Source organism: Lucilia sericata, unplaced genomic scaffold (genome assembly GCF_015586225.1).
Source record: "Lucilia sericata isolate MDLA Ls3-8-SP2 unplaced genomic scaffold, ASM1558622v1 Contig000058F_arrow, whole genome shotgun sequence".
Classification (NCBI taxonomy): Eukaryota; Metazoa; Arthropoda; class Insecta; order Diptera; family Calliphoridae; genus Lucilia; species Lucilia sericata.
In genome coordinates, this window is record NW_023994094.1 from 237,556 (window position 1) to 263,712 (window position 26,157).

Sequence of the window (26,157 nt, forward strand, 5' to 3'; positions counted from 1 at the left end):
GCATTGCTGACAATGTCAGCCTGACATTATACACCCTTCAACAATTCACGTTATTATTTAAAAGCCTACTTTTAGGCCTTCATAATAAATTAAAAATCTTGCATATTTTTAAAGTTAACATTTATATTATAATTTTTTTTTACTTTTCCCTGGCCCCAACATCAAATTAAGCGTTTCGTGTGTGAGTGTGTCAGGAAAAAACCACAAAAAATTTTAACATAAAATTTTGTAATAAAAAAAATTAAGAACACTACACAAAGAAATTGTTTTTCGTAAAGAACAAAACAAATTCGTTAACGAACGAAATAAAAAAATTTAACATAATTGTTTTAAACAAAAATAAATAAATAAACAAACATTAACAAAACAACAACAATAAAATAAAGTAAAAGGACACAAACAAATTGATTAAATGCAGCACATTTTTATTTAAAAGGTTTTAAATAAGGGATAACAATTACAACAATTTGTCCTATTTGTGGGGCTTTGGGGTTTCTAAACTATTTTTTGAAGATTCTTATATTCATCAGGGGCTATATTCAGTCTATTTCTACCAAGTCCAGATTACTTTAAAACTTTGTAGGAGTCTTTTTAAACACTGCGTTTGTTACAAATAGTCCAGTTAAGTCCAGATATTAAAAATAAACAATTTTTTCTTTAAAAAAATTTAAAATTTTATTGGTTCTAGCAATAATTCTAAAAACCATGTAACATTCCTTTTACAGGGCAATTCTGGAACCAGTTCTTTTATCAATGGCTCTTCTTTATAGTTATCAGTTTCATATCTGATTCTGTAGAAGCGTTATACTTTCACCCTTTCTTCTACAACATAATTTCTGATCAAAATTGTCACCATCGGAAATGGTTTTTTATTAAAAAGTTCTACAGAACGGTTGTGAAACAAGTTTCAGGTTCTGTGGAAGGCATTTCTTCTACATATCTTTTCTTAAACTACCTCAGTTTCATATTTGATTCTGTGGAAGTCTTACACTTTCACCATTTCTTCTACAGCCTCACATTCAACAATGATTTCTGATCGAAATTATCACCTTCAGAACTGGGGTTTGGTTAAAAAGTCTTCTACAGTACGGTTGTGAAACCAGTTTTTCATCAATGGTTTTTGTATTTGTTACCTTTATATCAGGTTCTGGAACCAGCTTTTTCATCAATAGATTTTATCTGGTTCTGTGGAAGGCATTTCATCAACAGATCTTTTCTTAAACTACCTCAGTTACATATCTGATTCTTTCCTCTACAGATTCCGATTCAACAATGATTTCTGATCAAAATTGTCATCTTCAGAACTGGTTTTTGGTTAAAAAGTCTTCTACAGTACCGTTGTGAAACCAGTTTTTTTATCAATGGTTTTTGTATTTGTTACTTTAATATCAGGTTCTGGAACCAGCTTTTTCATTAATAAATTTTATCTGGTTTTGTGGAAGGCATTTCTTCTACAGATCTTTTCTTACACTACCTTTTTCATTAATGATTTTTGTTCGAAATTGTGACCTTGGCAACTTCTTTTTCATAGTGTTGATATCTCTTTCACCAAAGGATTCATTCTGCTATGATTTTTGTTCGATATAATCTCCTTCTAACCCGATCCGTTGGAAATGTACTTCTAGAGGACAATTCTGGAACCAGTTCTTTCATCAATGACTTTTGTTTGATATTGCTTACTTCGGAAGTGGTTATATGGAAGATTTCTTCTACAGAACAGTTGTTTGTTAACAATTATCGATCCAAATAGTTACCTTCGCAACTTGTTCTTGGGAAAGTTGTTCTATAAAACTGCTTTGGAACCATTATTTCAGTCAATGAGTTTTTTTAACAATCACCTTTTAAACTGTTTTTTTTTTTGGATGCGTTTGGAGTCGACATGTTGTTCTATAGAAAGGGTTTTTATCAAGGATTCTTTTAAAAATCGTCAGCTTTGGACTGGTTTTTTTTTTGGAAGGTTTATAAAGTAGACTTTCCTTTTACAGCTGTGTTCACAATTGTCCTCTTTATTGTCAGTTTTGGAACTAGTTTTTTGCCTTTATAAACTTGAAATTCCTTCTACAGAATACTTCTATCGTTTTGGAACTGGTTCTTTAGAATCGTTATAGAGTCAACAGAATGGTTCCAAAGTTGTTTTATAGATCTGTTATTTCACAAATGATTTTAGTTTTTAATGCTTATTATCGGAAGGTGTTTTATGGATCCGCTATAGAAACTGTTCTTTTATCAATGATTTTTGTGAAAATTGGTCATATTCAGAACTGAATAACCTTCAGAAAGAACTTAGAATTCTTTGGCAGGTTTATAGAGTCGATAAGTTCCATGGAATAGTTCAGGTACGAGTTTTTTCATTAATGCTATTTGATTGAAATTTCACACTCTTTAGAAAAGAATCAGAATACTTTAATTGGTTTATAGAGTATAGTTCTTGAACGAGTTTTTTTTTATTAATAATGTTTGGTGGCAATTGCCACTATCGCAACTACGTAGTTCTATGGACAATTTAGAGAACAAGTTTAGAGCTAATTAGTTGTTTTTTTTTATTGCTTTAAACCAAGGTTGTTAAAGAATCCAATCGATTTCAGAATTTCAGATTTGAAAACATTAAAAAACATGCTCTAATTTAATGAAATTCAATATTAATTGTTTTTATTCGATCTAGAATCATTATCTCTGACAACCCAGAATTTTTCGAAATCGGATATTAAAACTTGTTTCAGAACTGGTGTATGACTCTATTGTAGAACCATTATATAACTATGTACAGGCAAAAAACTGGTTCCTACAAAACTCTTTAGTATAACAATAATGTTTTAGAAAAGTAGTTATAGAAGTAATGGCAACGTCACTAGTCACATACTAAAATTATATTAAAAATTGTCCAAATGCTATACGGTTACGTTTCCATAAAAGAAAAAACGGAATCGTAAGAAAATGAAGAAGCATTCCATTTCGTTTTAATGCATAACGATTGCATTAAGCTACGTTTTTAAATAGTTATTTTAGTGTCGGTGTGTCGAAATGAAATGCAGAATAGGGCTGCTATCGCTAACGCTTATATTGTGTTCACATTCGAAATGGTGCATGTTGTGTTATGTATAAAATAATCCCTTTAAAACCATAGATAACATTTTAACAAATTATAATGTGCTGCATTTAATATATAATAAAAACAAAGCAAACAATTAATTGCATGTTGACCAATCCATAACAAAAATAAACAAAAGATTGTTTTTTTTATTAAAAACAATAAAGTAAAACTGATTTTAAACTATTACAGCTGCTGCTATACATTTAAAAATTGATTTGTTTCATAAAATTATTTGTTTCAATAATTTTTTTTTTTTTAAATTTGTAAAAGTTTTAGTAAAAAAAACACAACTAATTTTAAAATTTATATTTTAAATACACCTAAGTTATTAACTCAAGCGTTTTTAGTAGATTTTTTTTATTTATTTAAAGGGAACAATTAAAATTTAATACAAAATAATTTTGGTTTTTATTTAGTTTTTTTGCATTAAAATAAAGTTTCAAGATCTAAGCAAACTGTTAGAGTTTGTAAGATCTTTGTGCTTTTTTTAAAAGAATACACTGCGACAAATAATATGAAATAAGAAGAAGATGACAACATACATTCATACATTTTAAATACATACATACAGTTTTAATAACATTTCAAAAAGAAACATAATAAATTAAATAAAAATATAGTCTTTTTTTTTGGAAATTAGTTTTAAAATAAAAGTAAGAAAAGTAGTAAACTTAAGAAATTCAAGAGAAATACCACTACAATAAAAACTACTTTTTTTAAAATTAAAATCAACTACTCGTACCATCACTACTGCTATAGAAAACATTACAATTTGGTTTTATTTTAAGGTCCTTTTTATAGCTAAATAAGGACCTTTTTTTCTAAATTGTATACTAAATATTGCTAAAGAGAGTTTATTAGTTATTAATTACTATTTAATTAATTCATCGATTCTGCACAATCTAGTTGTTATTAGTAGTAAGTAATTGTTTTTTTTAATATATTTTTTTTTAATCAAAGTGATATTTCTTAAGGAGAGTTGTGTTTACGTTGGGTTTATTTTTAACTCTTCAAATTGCAACAACATTACACAGGGTTTCAATTTAACAGATTTGAAATACAACAATTTCTATATCACAAAAAATAACGGTGCTATGCTTTATTAGTCATAAACCCGCGCTTGAAAAGTGTTATATTTTTAGCAAAGCTAATATATTTACAAAGTTTTTTTTTGTTAAAATTTAATAAATTACGCTTAAATAATATAAAAATTGCTATAGTCACCATCATTAATATATAATTTATAAAATTTATAAAATTTCTTTAATTTTTTTTTTTTAAATTTTTTCTTTTCAAATCTTGTCTTTTGCTCGATTATTTTGTATTAATTTGAATTTGTTCCAGGGAGGGGGTGCAAAAACCAAAATCATAAAAAAGCCATTTTTTATTTATTACACAAAAAAAAAAGAAATTATTAGGAAATTACCACAAGTATAAAACTAAATAATTTATTAACTTTAATTTTAAAATAAAATATCAACAAAGTTTCTGAAATTTTTGTTAATATTTTGTTTTTACCATAAATCTAAAAATAATATAATTTTGTCTTGTTTTCGTTCTGCTGCTACTTATTAAGATTACATACTGTTTTCTATATTATTTTTTTTTTTTTGTACAAAACAAAAACTCATAATGTTTTTAAATAAAAAAAAAATATTAACATTTTTATAACTGCTTTTGTAAAACTCTAATAGCCTTTATAACTGTTTTATAAAGTATTTAATTTAATTTAAATAAATCCTGCTTTAACTACAAAATTTTCTTATATTCTAGAACTATTTTATATCGAAATTCTTAGTATTTTCTTTCTATTCTATTCTATTCTAGTTTAGCTTTAAGCTTTTTGTTTAAAAGCAATAGAAATATAAAATATCAAACACTAAGACCTAGTTTTGCAGCATTAATAGGGTCTTAAGTTATTAGCTGCTACTGGTTTAGTTTGAAGATTTCTGTTCGAGTATGTCATTTTTTGAACCAATTCTATAGATTATGGAAACTTATTAAAAGAACTGCAACTGGTACTGCAGAAGCGTTGTAAAGTCCACATACATTCTATAGAACGGTTTTGTAATCAGTTCTTCCATTATTATATCCTACACCATTATAGTGGGAAGGGTATTATGCATTTGTGCTGATGTTTATAACACCCAAAAATATTGCATCTATATCAACTTTTAAGTAAACCAATCGGCTTTTATATATGTAAGTCTAAATGACTGACCCATATAAAGTTTCTTTCAGAAAATGCTTTATTACTAAAATTGCACCCTGAAATGGATGTCTGACATTCTTATTTATTTTTATTTGAACTTATACACCTTTCGAATTGATTCTTTGAAAACATTATAAAGTTGTTCCTTAGAATGGTTCGGGAAATATTTTTTTAAAACCGGCATTATAGAGTCGTTTCACGGATCAGTACTGTAATAAGTTTTTTCATCAAAAATGCTTTTTTTTCGTTCTGTGAGGGATCTTGAAGAAGTTTTTTCTGGTTTTATGATTCGTTCCAAAGAAGGTTCTAAAACTAAATTTTTCATAAATGGTTTTAGTTGGAAGTTATGAGCTTCGGAACTACATCTATAGAATTGTTATGGGAGAGTTTCTTCAGTGATTTATGTTCCAAATTTTCATCTTTGGAACAGGTGTTATAGAGTTATAGTTATAGTCGTCCCAAAAAACGGTTCTAAAAACAATTGTTTTATCAAAAACTTTTGTTTGAAATCATTAGATTAAGAACTGATTTTGTGAAGTCATCTGGTACCTATGAATCATCTATAAAATGGTGCTGGAAGTATCATTTAATATTGTTCAGTTCTTGTTCAAAACTGTTACCATTAATTTTATAAGCTTCGGAACTGATTCGGCAAAGACCACGTTCCATGTTTTAGTTAAATAATATAGTTATTTTTTTAGAAGTAGTCTATAAACGAGTCTGTGAACTAGACTGTGGACAAGTCTGTTGACCACTCTATGAACTAGTCTATGGACTAGACTATGAACTAGTCAATAAACTAGTTTATAGACTAAGAACTAGCCTATGAATTAGTCTGTGGTCCAGTCTATGGACTGGTCTATGGACTAGTCTATGAACTAGTCAATGAACTAGTTTATAGACTATGAATTAGTCTATGAATTAGACTGTCTAGTCTATGGACTGGTCTATTGACTAGTCTATGAACTAGTCAATGAACTAGCCAATAGACTAGAACTAGTCTATGAACTAGTCAATGAACTAGACAATGAACTAGTCTATGGACTAGTCAATGAACTAGTCAATAAACTAGTCTGTGGACTAGTCTATGAAATAGTCTATGGACTAGTCTATGAAATAGTCTATAATGTAGTCTACGGGCTAGTCAATCAACTAGTCTATGGAATAGTATATAGACTAGTCTATGAATTAGCCAATGAATTAGTCAATGAACTAGTCAATGAACTGGTCTATGAACTAGTCAATGAACTGATCTATGAACTAATCAATAAACTAGTCTATGAACTAGTCTATGAACTGGTCTATAAACTAGTCTATGGACTAGTCTATGGACTAGTCTATGGACTAGTCTATGAACTAGTCTATGGACTAGTCTATGGACTAGTCTATGGACTAGTCTATGGACTAGTCTATGGACTAGTCTATGGACTAGTCTATGGACTAGTCTATGGACTAGTCTATGAACTAGTCTATGGACTAGTCTATGAACTAGTCTATGGACTAGTCTATGGACTAGTCTATGGACTAGTCTATGGACTAGTCTATGGACTAGTCTATGGACTAGTCTATGAACTAGTCTATGGACTAGTCTATGAACTAGTCTATGGACTAGTCTATGGACTAGTCTATGAACTAGTCTATGGACTAGTCTATGAACTAGTCTATGAACTAGTCTATGGACTAGTCTATGAACTACTCTATGGACTAGTCTATGAACTAGTCTATGGACTAGTCTATGAACTAGTTTATGGACTAATCTATGAACTAGTCTATGAACTAGTCTATGAACTAGTTTATGAACTAGTCGATGAACTATTCTATGAACTAGTCGATGAACTAGTCTATGAACTAATATATGATCTAGTCTATGAACTAGTTTATGAACTTTTTCACGATATCATTGCCCTATGTCAAATGTTTAATTTGTCTTAATTTTGGGTATTTTGGGAAAAATTAAGGGTAATTTTTGTCGAAAGTCAAAATTTTTAATTAAAGTCGTTATATAAGGGATAAAGCGATTTTATTAGCACTATATAATAGCGGTGTTCATGAAATCTTACAATTTTCCATTTTACGATGGGGTTATTAGGTGACGATTATATAATATAGACTGCTTATATAATGATTCTTTAAAAATTACTTTTAAATAGAAAAGTAGTTTTATTTACTATTTGTAAAAACAAAGAAATTTACATTTAAAATTTTCCAAAATTTCCTCGTTATTTAAATAGAAGACCCATTATGACCTATGCCAAACCACAATAACTTGCTATAGAGCATTTAATGAAAATGTGGACTGACCTACTTATGCTTACACTATAATAATAATAAAATCTAATTTTTTAAAGCTAAAAGCACTTGAAAAATTTCATGAATTACCACTAATGAAAAAAACGTATGACCTTAACTTCTTTGTAAAACTAAAATTATTAATTTTGTTTTTGTAAATATTAAATTTTCCAAACTATTATTAAAAACTTCTTAAATAAAATTAATGCATGCTATATACAAATAAAAGTTGTAAATTTTTTTGTTGTTGTTGGTAAATTTAAATATACATTATTTGTTGTAAAGAAAAAAAAAAAAACAATTTTCCAAAATTAAAAACTAATGGAAAATCATTATTAATTTTAATCTTTGTTAATCTCAAAAATTGACAACCATTTGTTTTATTCTTACCATAATAAAGTTTGGATTTCATTTGTGTTGCAAAATATGCGAATTATGTGACGCGTTCAGAATGTCATTGAACTTACCGAGTGGAACTAGGAAAAACAATAAAATGGAAAATCAAATGATTCAATGAAAATTAACCATCATTATTTTGTGTTAAAATATCTTTTTATATATTTTTTTTTAAATATCAAAAAATATATATTATTGATCTTATTAGATGTTGGATGTAAAAGAAAACAGATCAAACACGCAAAATAAAATACACAAACATTTATTTACTATATTTATTTCTATCTACTTTGAACTTTGAAAGATTGTTTTTTGTTAGTTGTTTTTTTTTTTTTTTTGGTTTCATTAAAACATTTTAATTATTTAAAAAAACACTTTTTTTATTAAATATTACAAAATTTCTCATTCAGACACAGACAACATCGCAGCTGTTGAGCAATAATACCTACCTATACCTATCTCTTTCCCTAAGTATTTTCTGATATGTTATATCTTCTTGAAAGTTTGCTAATCTTTTAAATCTTGTAGCAGTTTTTAAATAAAATATTTATTACACTCATTATCGTAAAAATAGGTTTACTCAATTAATTACCGAAATAGGTTTAAATGTATATATAGAGCAATGTTTTATCTGAAGTAGGTATCTTTATTGGGTCCCGAACACTAAAAACTTGATAAAACAATCTAATTTTTAGAACAACATAATTACGTCAAATTGAATCAGGGGAATTGAGGTCAATTATAGACCATTCATATCCTAAAATGGAACTTTAAAAGATATTCCGAAAAAGGTTAATATGGACCGAACTCTTCCTCTAAAGAAACCTGATAAGGTGATGTTTACAAAACTTAGAAGAGGACTTAAGTTAAAGTTATTTTCTGGAATAGAATTTTATGGGCCACTAGAGTCAGATATTTATTGAACTACTATTATTTTTTATTAAACAAAAGGGCGTTTGTAAGCTGAAGTAATGAAAGTCTGCACGAGGGTCGATTGAATAGCATTAAATTAGATTTTTCATTAAAAATTTGATTTTCACTTAAAATAAGATCTTTCGGTGAAAATTTTGATTTTCACTAAAATTTTGGTTTTTTATCAAAAAAAAAAAAAAAAAAAAATTTTCATTAAAAATTCGACTTTCACCAAAAATTAGATTTTTCACCAATAATTCGCTTTTTCACCAAAAATTCGACTTTTCACCAAAAACTCGATTTTTCATTAAAAATTCGAATTTTCACCAAAAAATCGATTTTTCACTAAAAATTCCAATTTTCATCAAAAGCTCGATTTTCCACTTTTTCACTAAAATTCGAATTTTCACTAAAAATTCGATTTTCCATTAAAATTTAGATTTTTTACAAAAAAAAAATCCATTTCTTAATAAAAATTTAATTTTTACTTAAAATTCGACTCGAGATTCTAGATTCATTTTCGAGAAAATAGTTAATGGATTTGAATGGAAAATCTACTAAGTAGTTATTAGAAATATAGGGAAGGCTTGACCCTTTGGCAAAACTTATGTCAACTTAAAATTTGTAAGCTACCAACTCTCAAGTAGATTCGTAAGCACTCCGTTTTAGTATGGATCCAAATAATACACCACGGTGGGATATAATGCATTTGCCAAGGAATATATTCCTCTTAACAGCTAGGGGCAGTGGATTCGCATTCGTTAAAGGGGAGCCCAAGTACAATACTTACATATATCTGACTAACACTCAATGTCTAGTTCTTACTCACAACAACATCGATACGTCCAGACTATTTCTGATTATACTTAAGTTGTCTAGTAATTTTCTCACTGAATAAAGATAATATTAATTTGATCCCTGATCAATAGCTGATCTATATAAATTCTGGGGTCATATTCGTTCAGTGAGTTAATCATACATCTCTCATTTCATTCATGACTTAGACTCTCGAGCAAAGTCCGTTTGTTGTGTACTGCAGTCGAATGGTTGATTCAACACTTCAGGGCAATAAGTCTTCGCTTGTCTATTCTTGGTTAACAAAATACGGATACCTTAAGCCTAGCTACGCTGTTGTCCATTATAGGAAGGTCGATAGGAATAAAGTTCATTGTTTCTGAAGGACAAGTTCTTAAAGCATCTTTTATTACAATACATTCTGTTGGCTGATCTTTCCGACATCTTGGTGTGATTGTAATCCGGGGGAAAAGACCAGTGCTACCAGAACCTCACTCTGGTGGTGTCAAATGTATTCCTCGACCTTTCTTTGAAATTATTTGACATGGGGTCGAACCAGAGAGCCATATGATCTGATACCACGGGAACCAGTAGCCCGCAGTGCAGAGTTTCGGACTTTGTTTTGTCTCGGTTGTATTCAGGGGGCTTCAGTGCAAACCCTAACTCACGGGAAGAAATTGTTGCTTAATAGACAAATGCACGGATTTTTGGATAAGTTCGGTACTGTTCCCGAGATTACAGAAACCCCGCAGAGGAGTGACTATGGGACTAAGGCCTCACCAACCCGCCTCACCAACCCGTATACCTAGACTAAGGGTGTCGGATGTTTTTCTCCCTGAATGTGTAGAATAAATGAGAAATGTGCTGGGTGGAATGCGGATAGATAAGATTTACCTTCCTTGGTAATGTTCAGGTTTTACTCTGTTCATGCCAGAATACAACCTACCGATTACGTCTCTAGGTGCGGTTGCAGAATCAATCGATGAACGTGTAGGAACCCTCTCACCACCGCACAAAGGGACAGTAGTGAGAGGTCTAACAGCTCAACCGTGAAATAAGGCCAACACGGCAGGTGTTCACTTAAAGCTCTTTGACATATCTGAACTTTGTAAATGTATGTAGTAATTGAAGTTCACCATGTCATAGAACCCATAAGTGAACATACTTAAGGGCCCTTCACACGATCACACTTTATTTGCGTAAAGTCTAATGAAAAAGTGAAATGAGATTTCATCCGTAGGACAAAAAAGAGAATAAAGGTCATATGATTTATATTTTTTGTGTTTATACGATTGTATAAAACAATAACAAAGTAAGATGGAAACAGCTGTTTCACTTTCTTTGTATGTGTCAAATTTCCATCCGTATTTTCTTTCAATATGTGATGGTTTCATTACATATTGCGTTTAGACAATCCCATCTTTTCTATACAACATTTTGACAGATCATATTACATGTGTAATACCCTACGACAGATGTCGTGTTTCCAACACATTCCGTTTCCAGATAGGTTTAGAGTTTAAGGAAATTAATAGCAGTTATATAACAGCGGTAGTTCAAAATTTTGAATCTTATACGACTAGACAATGGATTTTTTAAGAATGCATTTACTAATATACCTTTGTAAACCTATTATTAGGATCATGAGTGTAAACCACAAAGTAAAAGTACTTATATTTTCAACACACAAAGTGTCGTTAAAACTGACATCTCATTAACAAACTGCCAGATGGCCTAATATTTCTGACTACGACTGTTTGAACAAAAACAAAAACGTTTGTCGCCTATTATTTAATGATTTTAAGAATTCTATAGAAAACAGTATGTTTTTAATATTCACATTCGATTGTACAGGATAATAATAATAATAATAATAAATTGATTTATTAAATTAGTTTTGTTATAAGTTAATATAATAAAAATAAATAAACCTAAATTTGTTTTAAATACTCAATTACAATATTACGCGAATTACTTTCAAATTTTTTTGTTAGTAAATTAATATAAATTAAAAAAAATATATATATAGTAGTAGTAGTAAGTAGTAGATACAAATCATATATATATTTACAATCCTTCACCAGTATAGTCAAATCAAATGCATTTTGGTGATTTTACAAATCAAAAAGCAATTCACAAAAGAAACAAACAATTCGTGTAACAAAAGCATTAAAACCAAATATTTTTTTGTTGTTTTTTTTCATTTCATTTTTTTTTTTTTTTGGTGGAAAAAACTAAATTAAATTAATTTCTTGCGTAGAGAGTCAATTTCAAATGAAACATTTAACAAAAACAAAAATAAAAAATTTAAAGAACAGTATTAGTTTTTATAATTTAATACGTCAAAAAAAGCGTAAGCAACTACACAATATAGAAACAAGGGGGCGGGGCAGGAGGGATTAAAAACAAAACATTGATTTGAAATTGACTCTTGATAGTTTTTTTATGATTTATGGGGTTTTTGTTAATTAAACAAAAACAAATTTCAAGTATTTTTTGTTATTTAGAAAAAATTAAAGTTTTTTTTTTTTTAATTAAAGTGACAATTGAAAATAATTAAACAATTAATTGTAAGAATAATAAAATTAATTGCGTTTTGTTCAGTTTGTTTGTCGTTAAAAGCATCAAAAATGAATGCATTTCAAAATCAAGAACTTCTAGAGAAAAAAAATGCAGTCAAAAAAATTACAATTAAATTTAAATTAAAGCAAAAATATCAATTAATAAATAATTAAGTTATAGATTAAAAAAACAAAGCACATTAAACAAATTTAAATAAAAATAATTATTTCAAAAAAATTTAAATAAAAATCATTTAGAATTTGTCACATTCCTGGTACACGAATCAATCAACCAATTAAAATAATTATTATTAATTAACAATTGTTTATAAAAAAACAAAAAGTATAATTAAAAAAAATACAAGAAATTGTTGTTTTTTGTTTTTTTCATAATTTTTTTTTTAATGAAGAAGTTTTGAATTGAATTTGATTTAGTTTTTTTTTAGATTTTTATTTTTGTGGTTACCTTTAAAATTAGGTTGCTTTTTGTTAAGCCTTCTTTGTCTTTTCTGTGCATTCTCCCTCTTCGATCAGCACTTTTTTTCTGTAGATTCTGCAGAATCTAGAACCATAATGATTTGATTTTGTTTATATAAAGCCCTGATCAACTAAATTATTTATTTAAATTGTTTTTTTTTTTTTTTGTTTTTTTTTAATAAATATTTTTTTTTTTGTTTTAACATATTTTTTTTAAGTTTAAAAATGTTTTACACACATTCATTAAATATAACATTAGTATAAAAAAAAAAAACTTAAAAAGAACTCTCACAAAAACACAGTTTTAAATACAGTTTTACGTTTAAAAAACACAAACCAAAAAAATAAAATTCTATGCTTTTTAAATTATTTATTAGTAATAAAACCAAGAATTATTAAAACATTAAAAAAATAATTATTTAATACTTGTGTTGTTTAAAATTAATTTGTTAATGTTTTATTATTAATTTTTCATATTTTTGGTATTTGATTTTGTAATCTAACTGCAATTAAGTGTTTGAGTATGTTGTTATTGTTTTTATTGTTTGTAATGTTGTTTTTGGAATTTGTTTAATCAAACAATAAATAAATTAAAAACAAATTATATTCAATAAATCATATCAAAATAAAAGAAATTATTTTGAGTTTATGTCTTTTGTAGTGAATTGTTATAATAAATGATGATTGTATGAAATCATATTTATTTTCGAATTATTTATGATCAAAAATATTCCTTTAAATATTTTAAATAAAAACAACTATTATGTTTATTTAAAAAAATAATAATTAGCCACCTACTGCTTAAGATTAAGGCTAAACAATTAAATATCTCTGTTTAAAACCAAAAAATATCGAAAAATTCAAAATCCAAATGTGAAATAGTTGGCATCACTGTTTTACCTTAAACTCTTTTGAAACGAGCAACATTTTTCCAGCCACTGCATTTTTATATTTTCAACTTACAAGATCATTGATGTACACATTAACTCCATAAGTAAGCTTTAGGAATGGTTGATACCTTGTTTTCATAATCCACTTTAAAAAATTTTCAATATAACCAATTAAAACCATTTTTTAACAAAAAATAGCGATAATCCACCACACCCGACTATGTGTTAAACGGTCCTATAGAATTTAATTAACTGATTTAATCCTGTTCAGTTCTAGTTCAGTTCTAGTTCAATTCTAGTTCAATTCTAGTTCAGTTCTAGTTCAGTTCTAGTTCAGTTCTAGTTCAGTTCTAGTTCAGTTCTAGTTCAGTTCTAGTTCAGTTCTAGTTCAGTTCTAGTTCAGTTCTAGTTCAGTTCTAGTTCAGTTCTAGTTCAGTTCTAGTTCAGTTCTAGTTCAGTTCTAGTTCAGTTCTAGTTCAGTTCTAGTTCAGTTCTAGTTCAGTTCTAGTTCAGTTCTAGTTCAGTTCTAGTTCAGTTCTAGTTCAGTTCTAGTTCAGTTCTAGTTCAGTTCTAGTTCAGTTCTAGTTCAGTCTAGTTCAGTTCTAGTTCAGTTCTAGTTCAGTTCTAGTTCAGTTCTAGTTCAGTTCTAGTTCAGTTCTAGTTCAGTTCTAGTTCAGTTCTATTTCAGTTCTAGTTCAGTCTAGTTCAGTTAGTTCTAGTTCAGTTCTAGTTCAGTTCTAGTTCAGTTCTAGTTCAGTTCTAGTTCAGTTCTAGTTCAGTTCTAGTTCAGTTCTAGTTCAGTTCTAGTTCAGTTCTAGTTCAGTTCTAGTTCAGTTCTAGTTCAGTTCTAGTTCAGTTCTAGTTCAGTTCTAGTTCAGTTCTAGTTCAGTTCTAGTTCAGTTCTAGTTCAGTTCTAGTTCAGTTCTAGTTCAGTTCTAGTTCAGTTCTAGTTCAGTTCTAGTTCAGTTCTAGTTCAGTTCTAGTTCAGTTCTAGTTCAGTTCTAGTTCAGTTCTAGTTCAGTTCTAGTTCAGTTCTAGTTCAGTTCTAGTTCAGTTCTAGTTCAGTTCTAGTTCAGTTCAGTTCTAGTTCAGTTCTAGTTCAGTTCTAGTTCAGTTCTAGTTCAGTTCTAGTTCAGTTTAGTTCAGTTCTAGTTCAGTTCTAGTTCAGTTCTAGTTCAGTTCTAGTTCAGTTCTAGTTCAGTTCTAGTTCAGTTCTAGTTCAGTTCTAGTTCAGTTCTAGTTCAGTTCTAGTTCATTTCTAGTTCAGTTCTAGTTCAGTTCTAGTTCAGTTCTAGTTCAGTTCTAGTTCAGTTCTAGTTCAGTTCTAGTTCAGTTCTAGTTCAGTTCTAGTTCAGTTCTAGTTCAGTTCTAGTTCAGTTCTAGTTCAGTTCTAGTTCAGTTCTAGTTCAGTTCTAGTTCAGTTCTAGTTCAGTTCTAGTTCAGTTCTAGTTCAGTTCTAGTTCAGTTCTAGTTCAGTTCTAGTTCAGTTCTAGTTCAGTTCTAGTTCAGTTCTAGTTCAGTTCTAGTTCAGTTCTAGTTCAGTTCTAGTTCAGTTCTAGTTCAGTTCTAGTTCAGTTCTAGTTCAGTTCTAGTTCATTCTAGTTCAGTTCTAGTTCAGTTCTAGTTCAGTTCTAGTTCAGTTCTAGTTCAGTTCTAGTTCAGTTCAGTTCTAGTTCAGTTCTAGTTCAGTTCTAGTCTAGTTCAGTTCTAGTTCAGTTCTAGTTCAGTTCTAGTTCAGTTCTAGTTCAGTTCTAGTTCAGTTCTAGTTCAGTTCCAGTTCAGTTCCAGTTCAGTTCTAGTTCAGTTCTAGTTTAGATCCCTTAATATTTCGTAGATTTTATATATAACTTGTTTACGTCCAGTTCGAATGTCTTGAATTACAACAATTAAACATTATGAAGACTATTTCATATACATGCTAAAGCCAAACTTTCGATAGTGAAATCTGTGGGAAGTAAAATCTATTACGACTACAATCACACTATACGGTCGGACAAAGATCAGTGGATCTAGGGAGGACTTAGCTACAGACCCTTTATATCGATAGCTAAACTGCAGTTATAAAGGGACTGTAAAAGTACTCTTCTAACTTTATATAGTTCTATCTTTATTAAAACTGTATGAAGCTATATAGTGCAGAGCAGAACATTGTTACAGGGTTCGGGAGGAAGAAGTGTCAGGGGAATTAAAACTTCAATTTGTCATAATTATAGGGCGACTTAGTAATGGTCACGTGTTAAAGATATTTTTTCAATTAAAATTTTAAAACTTTCATCATGTTACACTTCAACGACTGTCACAATTTTGTTGCTATAAAAATTATTATGTACAAATTAGCCGCTAATAAGTACCAGAGTGTGTCTCTCAGCTATAATTTCATGTTAAGTTGTTTTAATTAATTGAAATCACAACTGATTAACAACATTGTTTTAGAATTTTTAAATAATTTTACAAAAAGAAAACATGTTACTGTGGGCGTTTTTATTATATATATTTTTTTGTAAATCATCTTTAAGTGACTGAGAAATACAGAATAAATTAGTATTAATGTTAATTGCTGTCAAATATTATAAAAAAAATCTTCAACATCATGTCAGGCTATTGAAACTGAAATTGAATTTGTTTGTTTGTTTTTTTTTTAAGACAGTTTCTATTTTAAAGGGAATAATTTTAAAATTAAACAAATAAATTGAAATAGAAACCGAATGAATTTATAATGACGTGATTTCATTTAAACTACTTGATAAATCGTTTTTAATTAATGCCTTAATTAAAACAATATCATATTCGCAAGAAAACAACAATAAGAAAAAAAAAAGAATGAAATATTTAAACAAAATTATGAAAGAAGGAAAAAAAAAAATTTCAACAAATAAATTAATAAATAAATAGCTTGAGATAAATAAATAAATATTAGACATTCATTGTAAGAAAACAATAGAAGAATTTAATTAGAAATGTATACGTCTATTACAGAGTTTGAGGCTGATAGTTAGAAAGACTAAAGGCTAGAGGCCATTTTTGTTTTCTAGATGATTAAGTCCAGCATGAAATGGCGCAGGTTTGCAAGGTTTATAAATAAGTGAAAAATTAAAATTAAATCAAGTGATTTTTTATATTAAGTATTATCATGTAGTAGTAGTAGTTGTAGTTGTAGAGAGTATAGATAGTAATTATTATAAATTTATACAAAATTATTATAATTTATGTAAATGTTTGTGTGGAAGATTTTCCAAGTATTTAGAGGTATTTAAATATAAAATAAATCCAGGAAAAACACAATAGATAACTTGTAATAATTGAATTAAACATTAACATTTAGGAAAACAACATTTATACCAACACTAAACAACAAATTAAATAAAAATTACAAAATGAAGGACAAATATTGAAATGAAAACTCCTAACGTTAATATTTTCACAAATAAATGAGGGGTAAAAGAGCGAAAGAGAGAAAGTTGTTGGGTAGGATTTGAGGAAAAAGAGAAACAAACATGACAGTTGACATTAATACAATAATCACCTTCTAGTCTTTTTGGTTAAAAAAAACATAAAAAACACTTAATATAAAAACTAAAAAAAAGAAAATTTATAAAAAAAAGTATAGATTTTTCGTCATTTGGTTTTTGATTTCTTTTTTAAATTCTTATTTTTTGGTTTTAGTAAGAGAGAGAAAATTGTTTGACGAAAGTAAGAAACGCAAGGAAATATTAAAACTGAGGTTTGTTTATAATTCAAAACAAAATTAGGATAGTAGAACACAAAATATAACAAAAAAAGAAAAGAACGCATAATTATAGGCCAAGGCCAAGGCAAAGGCAAAGGCATCAATCAGGCAACAACTAGAGATTGAAGAAAAATAATGGCCATTTTAATACTTACATATACTTCCTCCCATTGTGATACGTAGCGCACCAGCCTGGACAAGCGCAACAATCGGACCAATGATAAGAGTTTAGCTAAGCGTAATATTCGTAGGGCACGACCGGCATGTAAAATTTGAAAGGAATCGGAGAAGTCCTGCAATTTCATAATCTGAATTAACGACGATGCGATCTGTTTTAGCGCACCTACTTACTTGATTAAAAATCAAAAATATATAATCCAATGGTATCGATGAAATTAAATCAAGAAAAAACCATGTTCTTAAATAGTGTTTGGCTATAAGCTTGGGATCCAAAATAACTTGTTCAGCGTTGTCTTGTTGCATAATTCCTAAAAAGGGAATAGGAAATTGTAAGTTTTTTTAAGAAAATATATCTGCAATAAGGTAAAAATTAAACAAAATCTTTAGGAACAATTTTAGAATCTAGTCCTAGAACTTATTCTGAATAGCAACTTTGAAACTAGTCAATTCAGTTCTAGTTTACTTCTATTTTAGTTCAAGTTTATTTCTAGTTCAGTTCTAGTTCAGTTCTAGTTCAGTTCTAGTTCAGTTCTAGTTCAGTTCTAGTTCAGTTCTAGTTCAGTTCTAGTTCAGTTCTAGTTCAGTTCTAGTTCAGTTCTAGTTCAGTTCTAGTTCAGTTCTAGTTCAGTTCTAGTTCAGTTCTAGTTCAGTTCTAGTTCAGTTCTAGTTCAGTTCTAGTTCAGTTCTAGTTCAGTTCTAGTTCAGTTCTAGTTCAGTTCTAGTTCAGTTCTAGTTCAGTTCTAGTTCAGTTCTAGTTCAGTTCTAGTTCAGTTCTAGTTCAGTTCTAGTTCAGTTCTAGTTCAGTTCTAGTTCAGTTCTAGTTCAGTTCTAGTTCAGTTCTAGTTCAGTTCTAGTTCAGTTCTAGTTCAGTTCTAGTTCAGTTCTAGTTCAGTTCTAGTTCAGTTCTAGTTCTAGTTCTAGTTCAGTTCTAGTTCAGTTCTAGTTCAGTTCTAGTTCAGTTCTAGTTCAGTTCTAGTTCAGTTCTAGTTCAGTTCTAGTTCAGTTCTAGTTCAGTTCTAGTTCAGTTCTAGTTCAGTTCTAGTTCAGTTCTAGTTCAGTTCTAGTTCAGTTCTAGTTCAGTTCTAGTTCAGTTCTAGTTCAGTTCTAGTTCAGTTCTAGTTCAGTTCTAGTTCAGTTCTAGTTCAGTTCTAGTTCAGTTCTAGTTCAGTTCTAGTTCAGTTCTAGTTCAGTTCTAGTTCAGTTCTAGTTCAGTTCTAGTTCAGTTCTAGTTCAGTTCTAGTTCAGTTCTAGTTCAGTTCTAGTTCAGTTCTAGTTCAGTTCTAGTTCAGTTCTAGTTCAGTTCTAGTTCAGTTCTAGTTCAGTTCTAGTTCAGTTCTAGTTCAGTTCTAGTTCAGTTCTAGTTCAGTTCTAGTTCAGTTCTAGTTCAGTTCTAGTTCAGTTCTAGTTCAGTTCTAGTTCAGTTCTAGTTCAGTTCTAGTTCAGTTCTAGTTCAGTTCTAGTTCAGTTCTAGTTCAGTTCTAGTTCAGTTCTAGTTCAGTTCTAGTTCAGTTCTAGTTCAGTTCTAGTTCAGTTCTAGTTCAGTTCTAGTTCAGTTCTAGTTCAGTTCTAGTTCAGTTCTAGACTAGACTTCTATGTCAGATTAGTATCAGTTCTAAACCAATTCAAGTTCAGTTCTAGACCAATTCCAATTCTAGTTCAGTGCTATATCACAAACAAAATCGGACAAACCGAACAATAACTAGAACAAAACATGCTTTCGGAATTAATTTTTGTAAAATCCTATGAGTTCCAAATTTTTATTTAATTTTCACATTAAATAATGGTAAAAAATGTAACTTCAAAAAAAAAAAAAAAAAATTACCTGTTCTAAAATTGACTACAATATCTATTAAAAAAATAGTATCACTTAGGCAGTTAAAGGCAATCCATCGTGTGCTTAGATCATCGTTGAAGAATGATATTGCGACTGGCAGGATAATAAGATTTGCTACTAATAATAAAAGCATACAAAGGTCCCAATAAAACCTGCAACAAAAAATTCAAATTATACACAATTTCTAAAAATTAATCAAAATTTTTATAGCAATAAATTACCTGAATGAACTGCATGGGTGAATAACCCAATGTCCGGAAGTCTTCTGACGTATTCTTTCTTTGACTAAAGCCTTGCGGCTGCCAAATAGTTTCATGGCCAACCGATTGTCGGTTGGTTGAAACCATGATTGCAATTGACTTTTTAAGAAATTCGCTGAAACTTTTTCCGAAACAATGGGGATGGAAGGCATTGGCTCCTCTTTCGGAGTCCCGTACAACGATACGTCATCAAAGTGAACCTACAAATGTGATTTTTTAATATGAAATCAGCAAATAGTTTACGCTAAATGCCACCTTTAAGTGACACATGTAAATTATTACTCTTCTATTTCTTTTTTTGCAAAATTATTTAACAAAAAAATTATAACAAAAGAATTTCAATAAAAAAAGCCAAGTTCGTGAGCTGTATGCCCCGTAGTTGCTACTAGAGTAATATGAATATGAATGTGAATGCGAATATGTGTGTATGAATGGAATGTGAATGTAAATTGTCTGACTGAAATGTGATTTTAAATTGACATAAACTAAACGAAAAAATTAACTAAATTAAAATAAACTAAATGAATTGTTATAAAAATATACAAACATTTATATTTTATTTTCACTAAATACTACAAACTACATACATATGTATACAAACGTATGTGTTCTATAAATAAATAAAATTGAAATATTTTAACAATTTCTAAACAAATAGTTACAAATCAAAATATTTACAAAAAAACACAAATTACACACGTTTGCACTCATTTGTATAACGAGTGCGATTGATTTGTTTTTGCAATAAAAGTTGAATTTAATTAAACATTTGCTTTATAATTTAATCAATTATGATGATGATAATGTTGAGATAATAATGATTATGACGATATGAAACCAAATAGGCTTTCAATGATGAGTGAATGAGTGATTGTGATGATTGTAGAATGCATTGATGTTGTTGAGTGGTTTGTGTTGGTGGTGTGGTGGGCGTTCGATGGATTGGGTGTCACCTAATCTTTCTATGTGTATAAAAATAAACCTTTGTGCTTGCCATTTCGTTTCCTTGGTCGCATATTAGTAAAGCCTCATCATCAAAAGCTGTTACCAATGAATCGGTGCAGGTATTCTCAAATGATCTCCTTAAATCGTTCTCGTTGACATTTAGTACTGAACAGTACGAGCATCGAACAGAGGAGTCTTCACTATCACGACGTAGTAGTCTGAAAAGAATGGAGAAATAAGAAATTTATTTTAAATATTCAAATAAAAGAGTTCAAAACTAACACTTGCTTTTAGTATTGTCTATTTTGCAAGTATTTTTACGGTTCAGTAACTTTTTCTTAAGCCCCCTTTAGCATAAATAATAAAGTAAAAAAGATTAAATCTGCATGATCGGTCTGTGAATCAAACGTGATCAGTAAACTGAACATGAAAGATTGGAAACTACAAACTCGGAATATTTGGCTCGCTTTAGTCATCAGTAGTAGTTCTTTAGTTAGTAAGTTAGTTAGTTAGTTAGTTAGTTAGGTAGTTAGTTAGTTAGTTAGTTAGTTAGTTAGTTAGTTAGTTAGTTAGTTAGTTAGTTAGTTAGTTAGTTAGTTAGTTAGTTAGTTAGTTAGTTAGTTAGTTAGTTAGTTAGTTAGTTAGTTAGTTAGTTAGTTAGTTAGTTAGTTAGTTAGTTAGTTAGTTAGTTAGTTAGTTAGTTAGTTTAGTTAGTTAGTTAGTTAGTTAGTTAGTTAGTTAGTAAGTTAGTCACTTTGAAAGGAGATTGTATGTTACATGAACTACGTACAAATACACCAAGACTTCCGTCGGTTCTTTTGTGCGCTCCTTTACTAGTATCTCTAATGGGAATAAAACCCACAACCTCCAGTCTTACAGATTAGAACACTAACCACTAACCCACCGGAGGCACATAATTTTCTTTTTAAATAAATACCAACAAACTTTAGAAAAAAAAAGAATTAAACTTTACCCAAAAAGTTTTTGTACTTTTCCAAAAATTTTACCAGGAAATTGAAAAGAAAAACAAAAAAAAAAAAAAACGCTAAATAAATATGACGTTGCCATGTGACAACAACAGTTATTATTTGTTCCCAAAACAAATATGTACACATTCAGTCACTCTCACATTCACTCACTTATTCAGTAACTCATTCACTCTCACTATAATAAAATGAATTAAACTGGAAACTGTAAACAAATAATAACAACAACAACAGCAATATAAAGAATAACAAAACAAACAACAAAGTTTTGTTTATCCCCAATAGTGATTGTTATACATTTATAGTTTTTGAAGGATGACAATACTTGGGGCAAAAACTCAAAAACACACACAAACACACACAAATGAACACATAAAACTATTATATTTATAACAAAACAACAATATACATATGTTTGTGCTGTTCAAACTACAACATCATCATCATACTCGAGATTGGAAAAAAAACTAAAACTTTTTGTATAGTAAAGCAGAGCTTTGATTATCCGAAAGTTTCAAGGCAATATAAATATGTACGTTACAAGTATTTGAGTACTCACTCTATAAATATAAATAATACAATTAATTTTTATCATAATTGTGCATTTGATAGTGAAAAAAGTGTGTGTGTGTTTTTTTTGTTGGTTCATTGTTGTTCTCTATCTGATCTATAGAAATGTTATATTTTTTGGCCGATATAGAAATATGTAAAAGTTAGTTTTTTTCTGTTTTATTTTAAAATTGCTAATTTTAAACAATATTTGCCCGTCAACAAACACATGTTAACCGCAAATTAACCAAACAACCACACAATCTCCACTACTAGTGGCTATGCAAACAATAACAGGGGTTCTTAAGTTGTTATATACTTAATAGTCGATATACTATACAAGGGTGTATGAGGCAGGTGTAGAAATATAAAATTTTGAAATTCATAGTATTAACTTATAAAGAAAATAGTACTTTTTAGGTTTCAAAGTACTAAACTAATTTCTAGACTGTGGACTGATTATAAACTAGACAATATAGACTGAATATAGACTAGACTATAAGATAGACAAGAATGTGGACTAGACTATATACTATACTGTAGGCTGTACTATAGACTAGACTATAGACTAGACTGTAGACTAGACTATAGACAAGACTATAGACTATAGGCAAGACTATAGACTAGACTATAGACTAGACTATAGACAAGACTATAGACTAGACTATAGACTAGACTATAGACTAGACTATAGACTAGACTATAGGCTAGACTATAGACTAGACTATAGACTAGACTATAGACGACATAGACTAGCGATAGACTAGACTATAGACTAGACTAGGCTAGACTAGACTAGACTAGACTATAGACTAGACTGTAGACTAGACTATAGACTAGACTATAGACTAGACTATAGACTAGACTATAGACTAGACTATAGACTAAACTAACTAACTAACTAACTAACTAACTAACTAACTAACTAACGAACTAACTAACGAACGAACTAACTAACGAACGAACGAACTAACTAACTAACTAAACGAACTAACGAACGAACGAAACGAACGAACGAACGAACGAACGAACGAACGAAAACGAACGAACGAACGAACGAAGAACGAAACGAACGAACGAACGAACGAACGAACGAACGAACGAAACGAAACGAACGAACGAACGAACGAACGAACGAACGAACGAACGAACGAACGAAAACGAACGAAACGAAGAAAACTAACGAACTAACTAACTAACTAACTAACTAACTAACTAACTAACTAACTAACTAACTACTAACTAACTAACTAACTAACTAACTAACTAACTAACTAACTAACTAACTAACTAACTAACTAACTAACTAACTAACTAACTAACTAACTAACTAACTAACTAACTAACTAACTAACTAACTAACTAACTAACTAACTAACTAACTAACTAACTAACTAACTAACTAACTAACTAACTAACTAACTAACTAACTAACCAACTAACCAACTAACTAACTAACTAACTAACTAACTAACTAACTAACTAACTAACTAACTAACTAACTAACTAACTAACTAACTAACTAACTAACTAACTAACTAACTAACTAACGAATGAACTAACGAATCTATAACAATAATATTGATTATCCATTTCGCCTTAAGAAAAGATCAATTAAAATAAAAAAATAAAAGATGTACTGATTCGATTCGAAGATTACTGATCGGATGATGAATTTCGATTTCAAAAAATATTACTCATACCACCCGTAATCTCATAATATATAATTACATCTGTACATATCGCTCATTTACAAAAATGCAACCATAATCCAAAAAACTTTATGAGAAAAATGGCTATGGACCAATGACGCTTTGGGTTCATAGAACTTTATTCTTTATAACAATTTCGATCCTACATTATCCACTATCCGATCCTACAAACAAATTGTTTGTGAAACTCTGAAATTACAGTTCTTTTCTTCTCTACTCTTAATTAAAACACACAATTTCTGTTTAGTTTCTGAATTGTTTGTTACTGTTTTTTTTTTCTCTGCTTCTCCCTCATTTCTTGTTTCCAATTTTCTTTATGATTTTGTTGTTAAAATGTTTTTGTTATTATAATTATAATGAAAGTGTTGTTAGCATTTTATTTTGTTTTGTTTGTGCGCAAACTCTACAAACAAAATAATTATACCAACAAAAAAAAAAAAAAAAAAAACTATATAAATATAATAATGACAATAATAACGGTAAACTAACAACTAAACGTTTATATGAATATATAAAAGATTTGCAAAACGAGGACGAAAATCAACTGTACTTGACACTGTCATTTTGTGGAAATAATCTACTTTTCTCAGTTGAACGATCGATTGACCGAAAACTCTTACACTCGAGAGCAATTGATCGGCCACATGAAGTCAATTGAAAAAGTTTTTAATTAAGTTTTTTTTTTGCAATTTGTTTGTTGTTTTACAGCTAAAGGCAAAAAAAGGAAAGAAACAAAATTACTCTGTATATTTAGGTGCTACCTGTTTTGCGGCTAAATATGTTTATTATTATTTTAATTTAATATTCATGTCACACATGTTTTGTTTATAAATAATTTACTACTTTGGGTCTATAAAAATTTAACTAAAATACAAACACAGTCGAAATGCTCACAACAACAAAATAAAAACGTGGAAGCAATCACGATATATTGATATAGTTTTGTAAATATTTTAATAGTGTTTGCCTATTAGCTTTGGAATTACAATTATTTGTAAAAAATAATAATAAAATGTTAATATTCGCGCATTGTTTAAATATTTTTTCATATAACAAAATTCTTGTGATACTTAAAGTTAAATGATAAAGTTTGGGCCCAAAATTTTGCATTTTTTTGAATTGTCATCCTCAGACATTGCAGTTGGAGTAAGAATTTTATGAATATTTGTGTTTTCTTGAAATTTATTTTATCTTTTCTTACGAAAATGATACATATCATAAATAAATATTAATTTTTCAGTATTTACTTTAAGAAGTACATTTATCTTAAAAAAACAAAAAACTTCTGAAAACGGTAGCCGAAATCCGATACTCGTCCGATTTTGGTAAAGCTCAAATCAGAGTTTCCCAACCCAAGTTATTGTAGATTCTCAATGAGACCCATATAAAGAGACAAGTACTATGATAGTGGACTTTGCCTATAGACTAGGCTACATACTAAATTATAGAAAAGACTATAGATTAGACTATAAACTAGACTATAGACTAGACTATAGACTAGACTATAGACTAGACTATAGACTAGACTATAGACTAGACTATAGACTAGACTATAGACTAGACTAGACTAGACTATAGACTAGACTATAGACTAGACTATAGACTAGACTATAGACTAGACTATAGACTAGACTATAGACTAGACTATAGACTAGACTATAGACTAGACTATAGACTAGACTATAGACTAGACTATAGACTAGACTATAGACTAGACTATAGACTAGACTATAGACTAGACTATAGACTAGACTATAGACTAGACTATAGACTAGACTATAGACTAGACTATAGACTAGACTATAGACTAGACTATAGACTAGACTATAGACTACTATAGACTAGACTATAGACTAGACTATAGACTAGACTATAGACTAGACTATAGACTAGACTATAGACTAGACTATAGACTAGACTATAGACTAGACTATAGACTAGACTATAGACTAGACTATAGACTAGACTATAGACTAGACTATAGACTAGACTATAGACTAGATAGACTAGACTATAGACTAGACTATAGACTAGACTATAGACTAGACTATAGACTAGACTATAGACTAGACTATAGACTAGACTATAGACTAGACTATAGACTAGACTATAGACTAGACTATAGACTAGACTATAGACTAGACTATAGACTAGACTATAGACTAGACTATAGACTAGACTATAGACTAGACTATAGACTAGACTATAGACTAGACTATAGACTAGACTATAGACTAGACTATAGACTAGACTATAGACTAGACTATAGACTAGACTATAGACTAGACTATAGACTAGACTATAGACTAGACTATAGACTAGACTATAGACTAGACTATAG

The 26,157-nt window shown here is 29.2% G+C and overlaps 1 protein-coding gene across 10 annotated transcripts in view; it reads right to left on the bottom strand.

Annotated features, from left to right (window-relative positions):
• Positions 1 to 26,157, bottom strand: part of LOC119616127 — a 66,258-nt gene that overhangs the window by 4,069 nt on the left and 36,032 nt on the right. The window contains exons 3-9 of one of the 10 annotated variants that reach the window (XM_037972346.1): positions 20,607 to 20,787; positions 19,586 to 19,824; positions 19,353 to 19,516; positions 17,702 to 17,838; positions 17,506 to 17,643; positions 12,723 to 12,818; positions 8,060 to 8,068 (exon numbers count right to left, since the gene is read on the bottom strand). In XM_037972346.1, coding sequence (XP_037828274.1) covers positions 8,060 to 8,068; positions 12,723 to 12,818; positions 17,506 to 17,643; positions 17,702 to 17,838; positions 19,353 to 19,516; positions 19,586 to 19,824; positions 20,607 to 20,787 — 964 coding nt within the window. Of the gene's footprint in view, positions 1 to 8,059; positions 8,069 to 12,722; positions 12,819 to 17,505; positions 17,659 to 17,701; positions 17,839 to 19,352; positions 19,517 to 19,585; positions 19,825 to 20,606; positions 20,788 to 26,157 lie in introns of all 10 variants that reach the window. The other 9 variants (XM_037972343.1, XM_037972345.1, XM_037972344.1 and 6 more) reach the window with 9 other exon arrangements.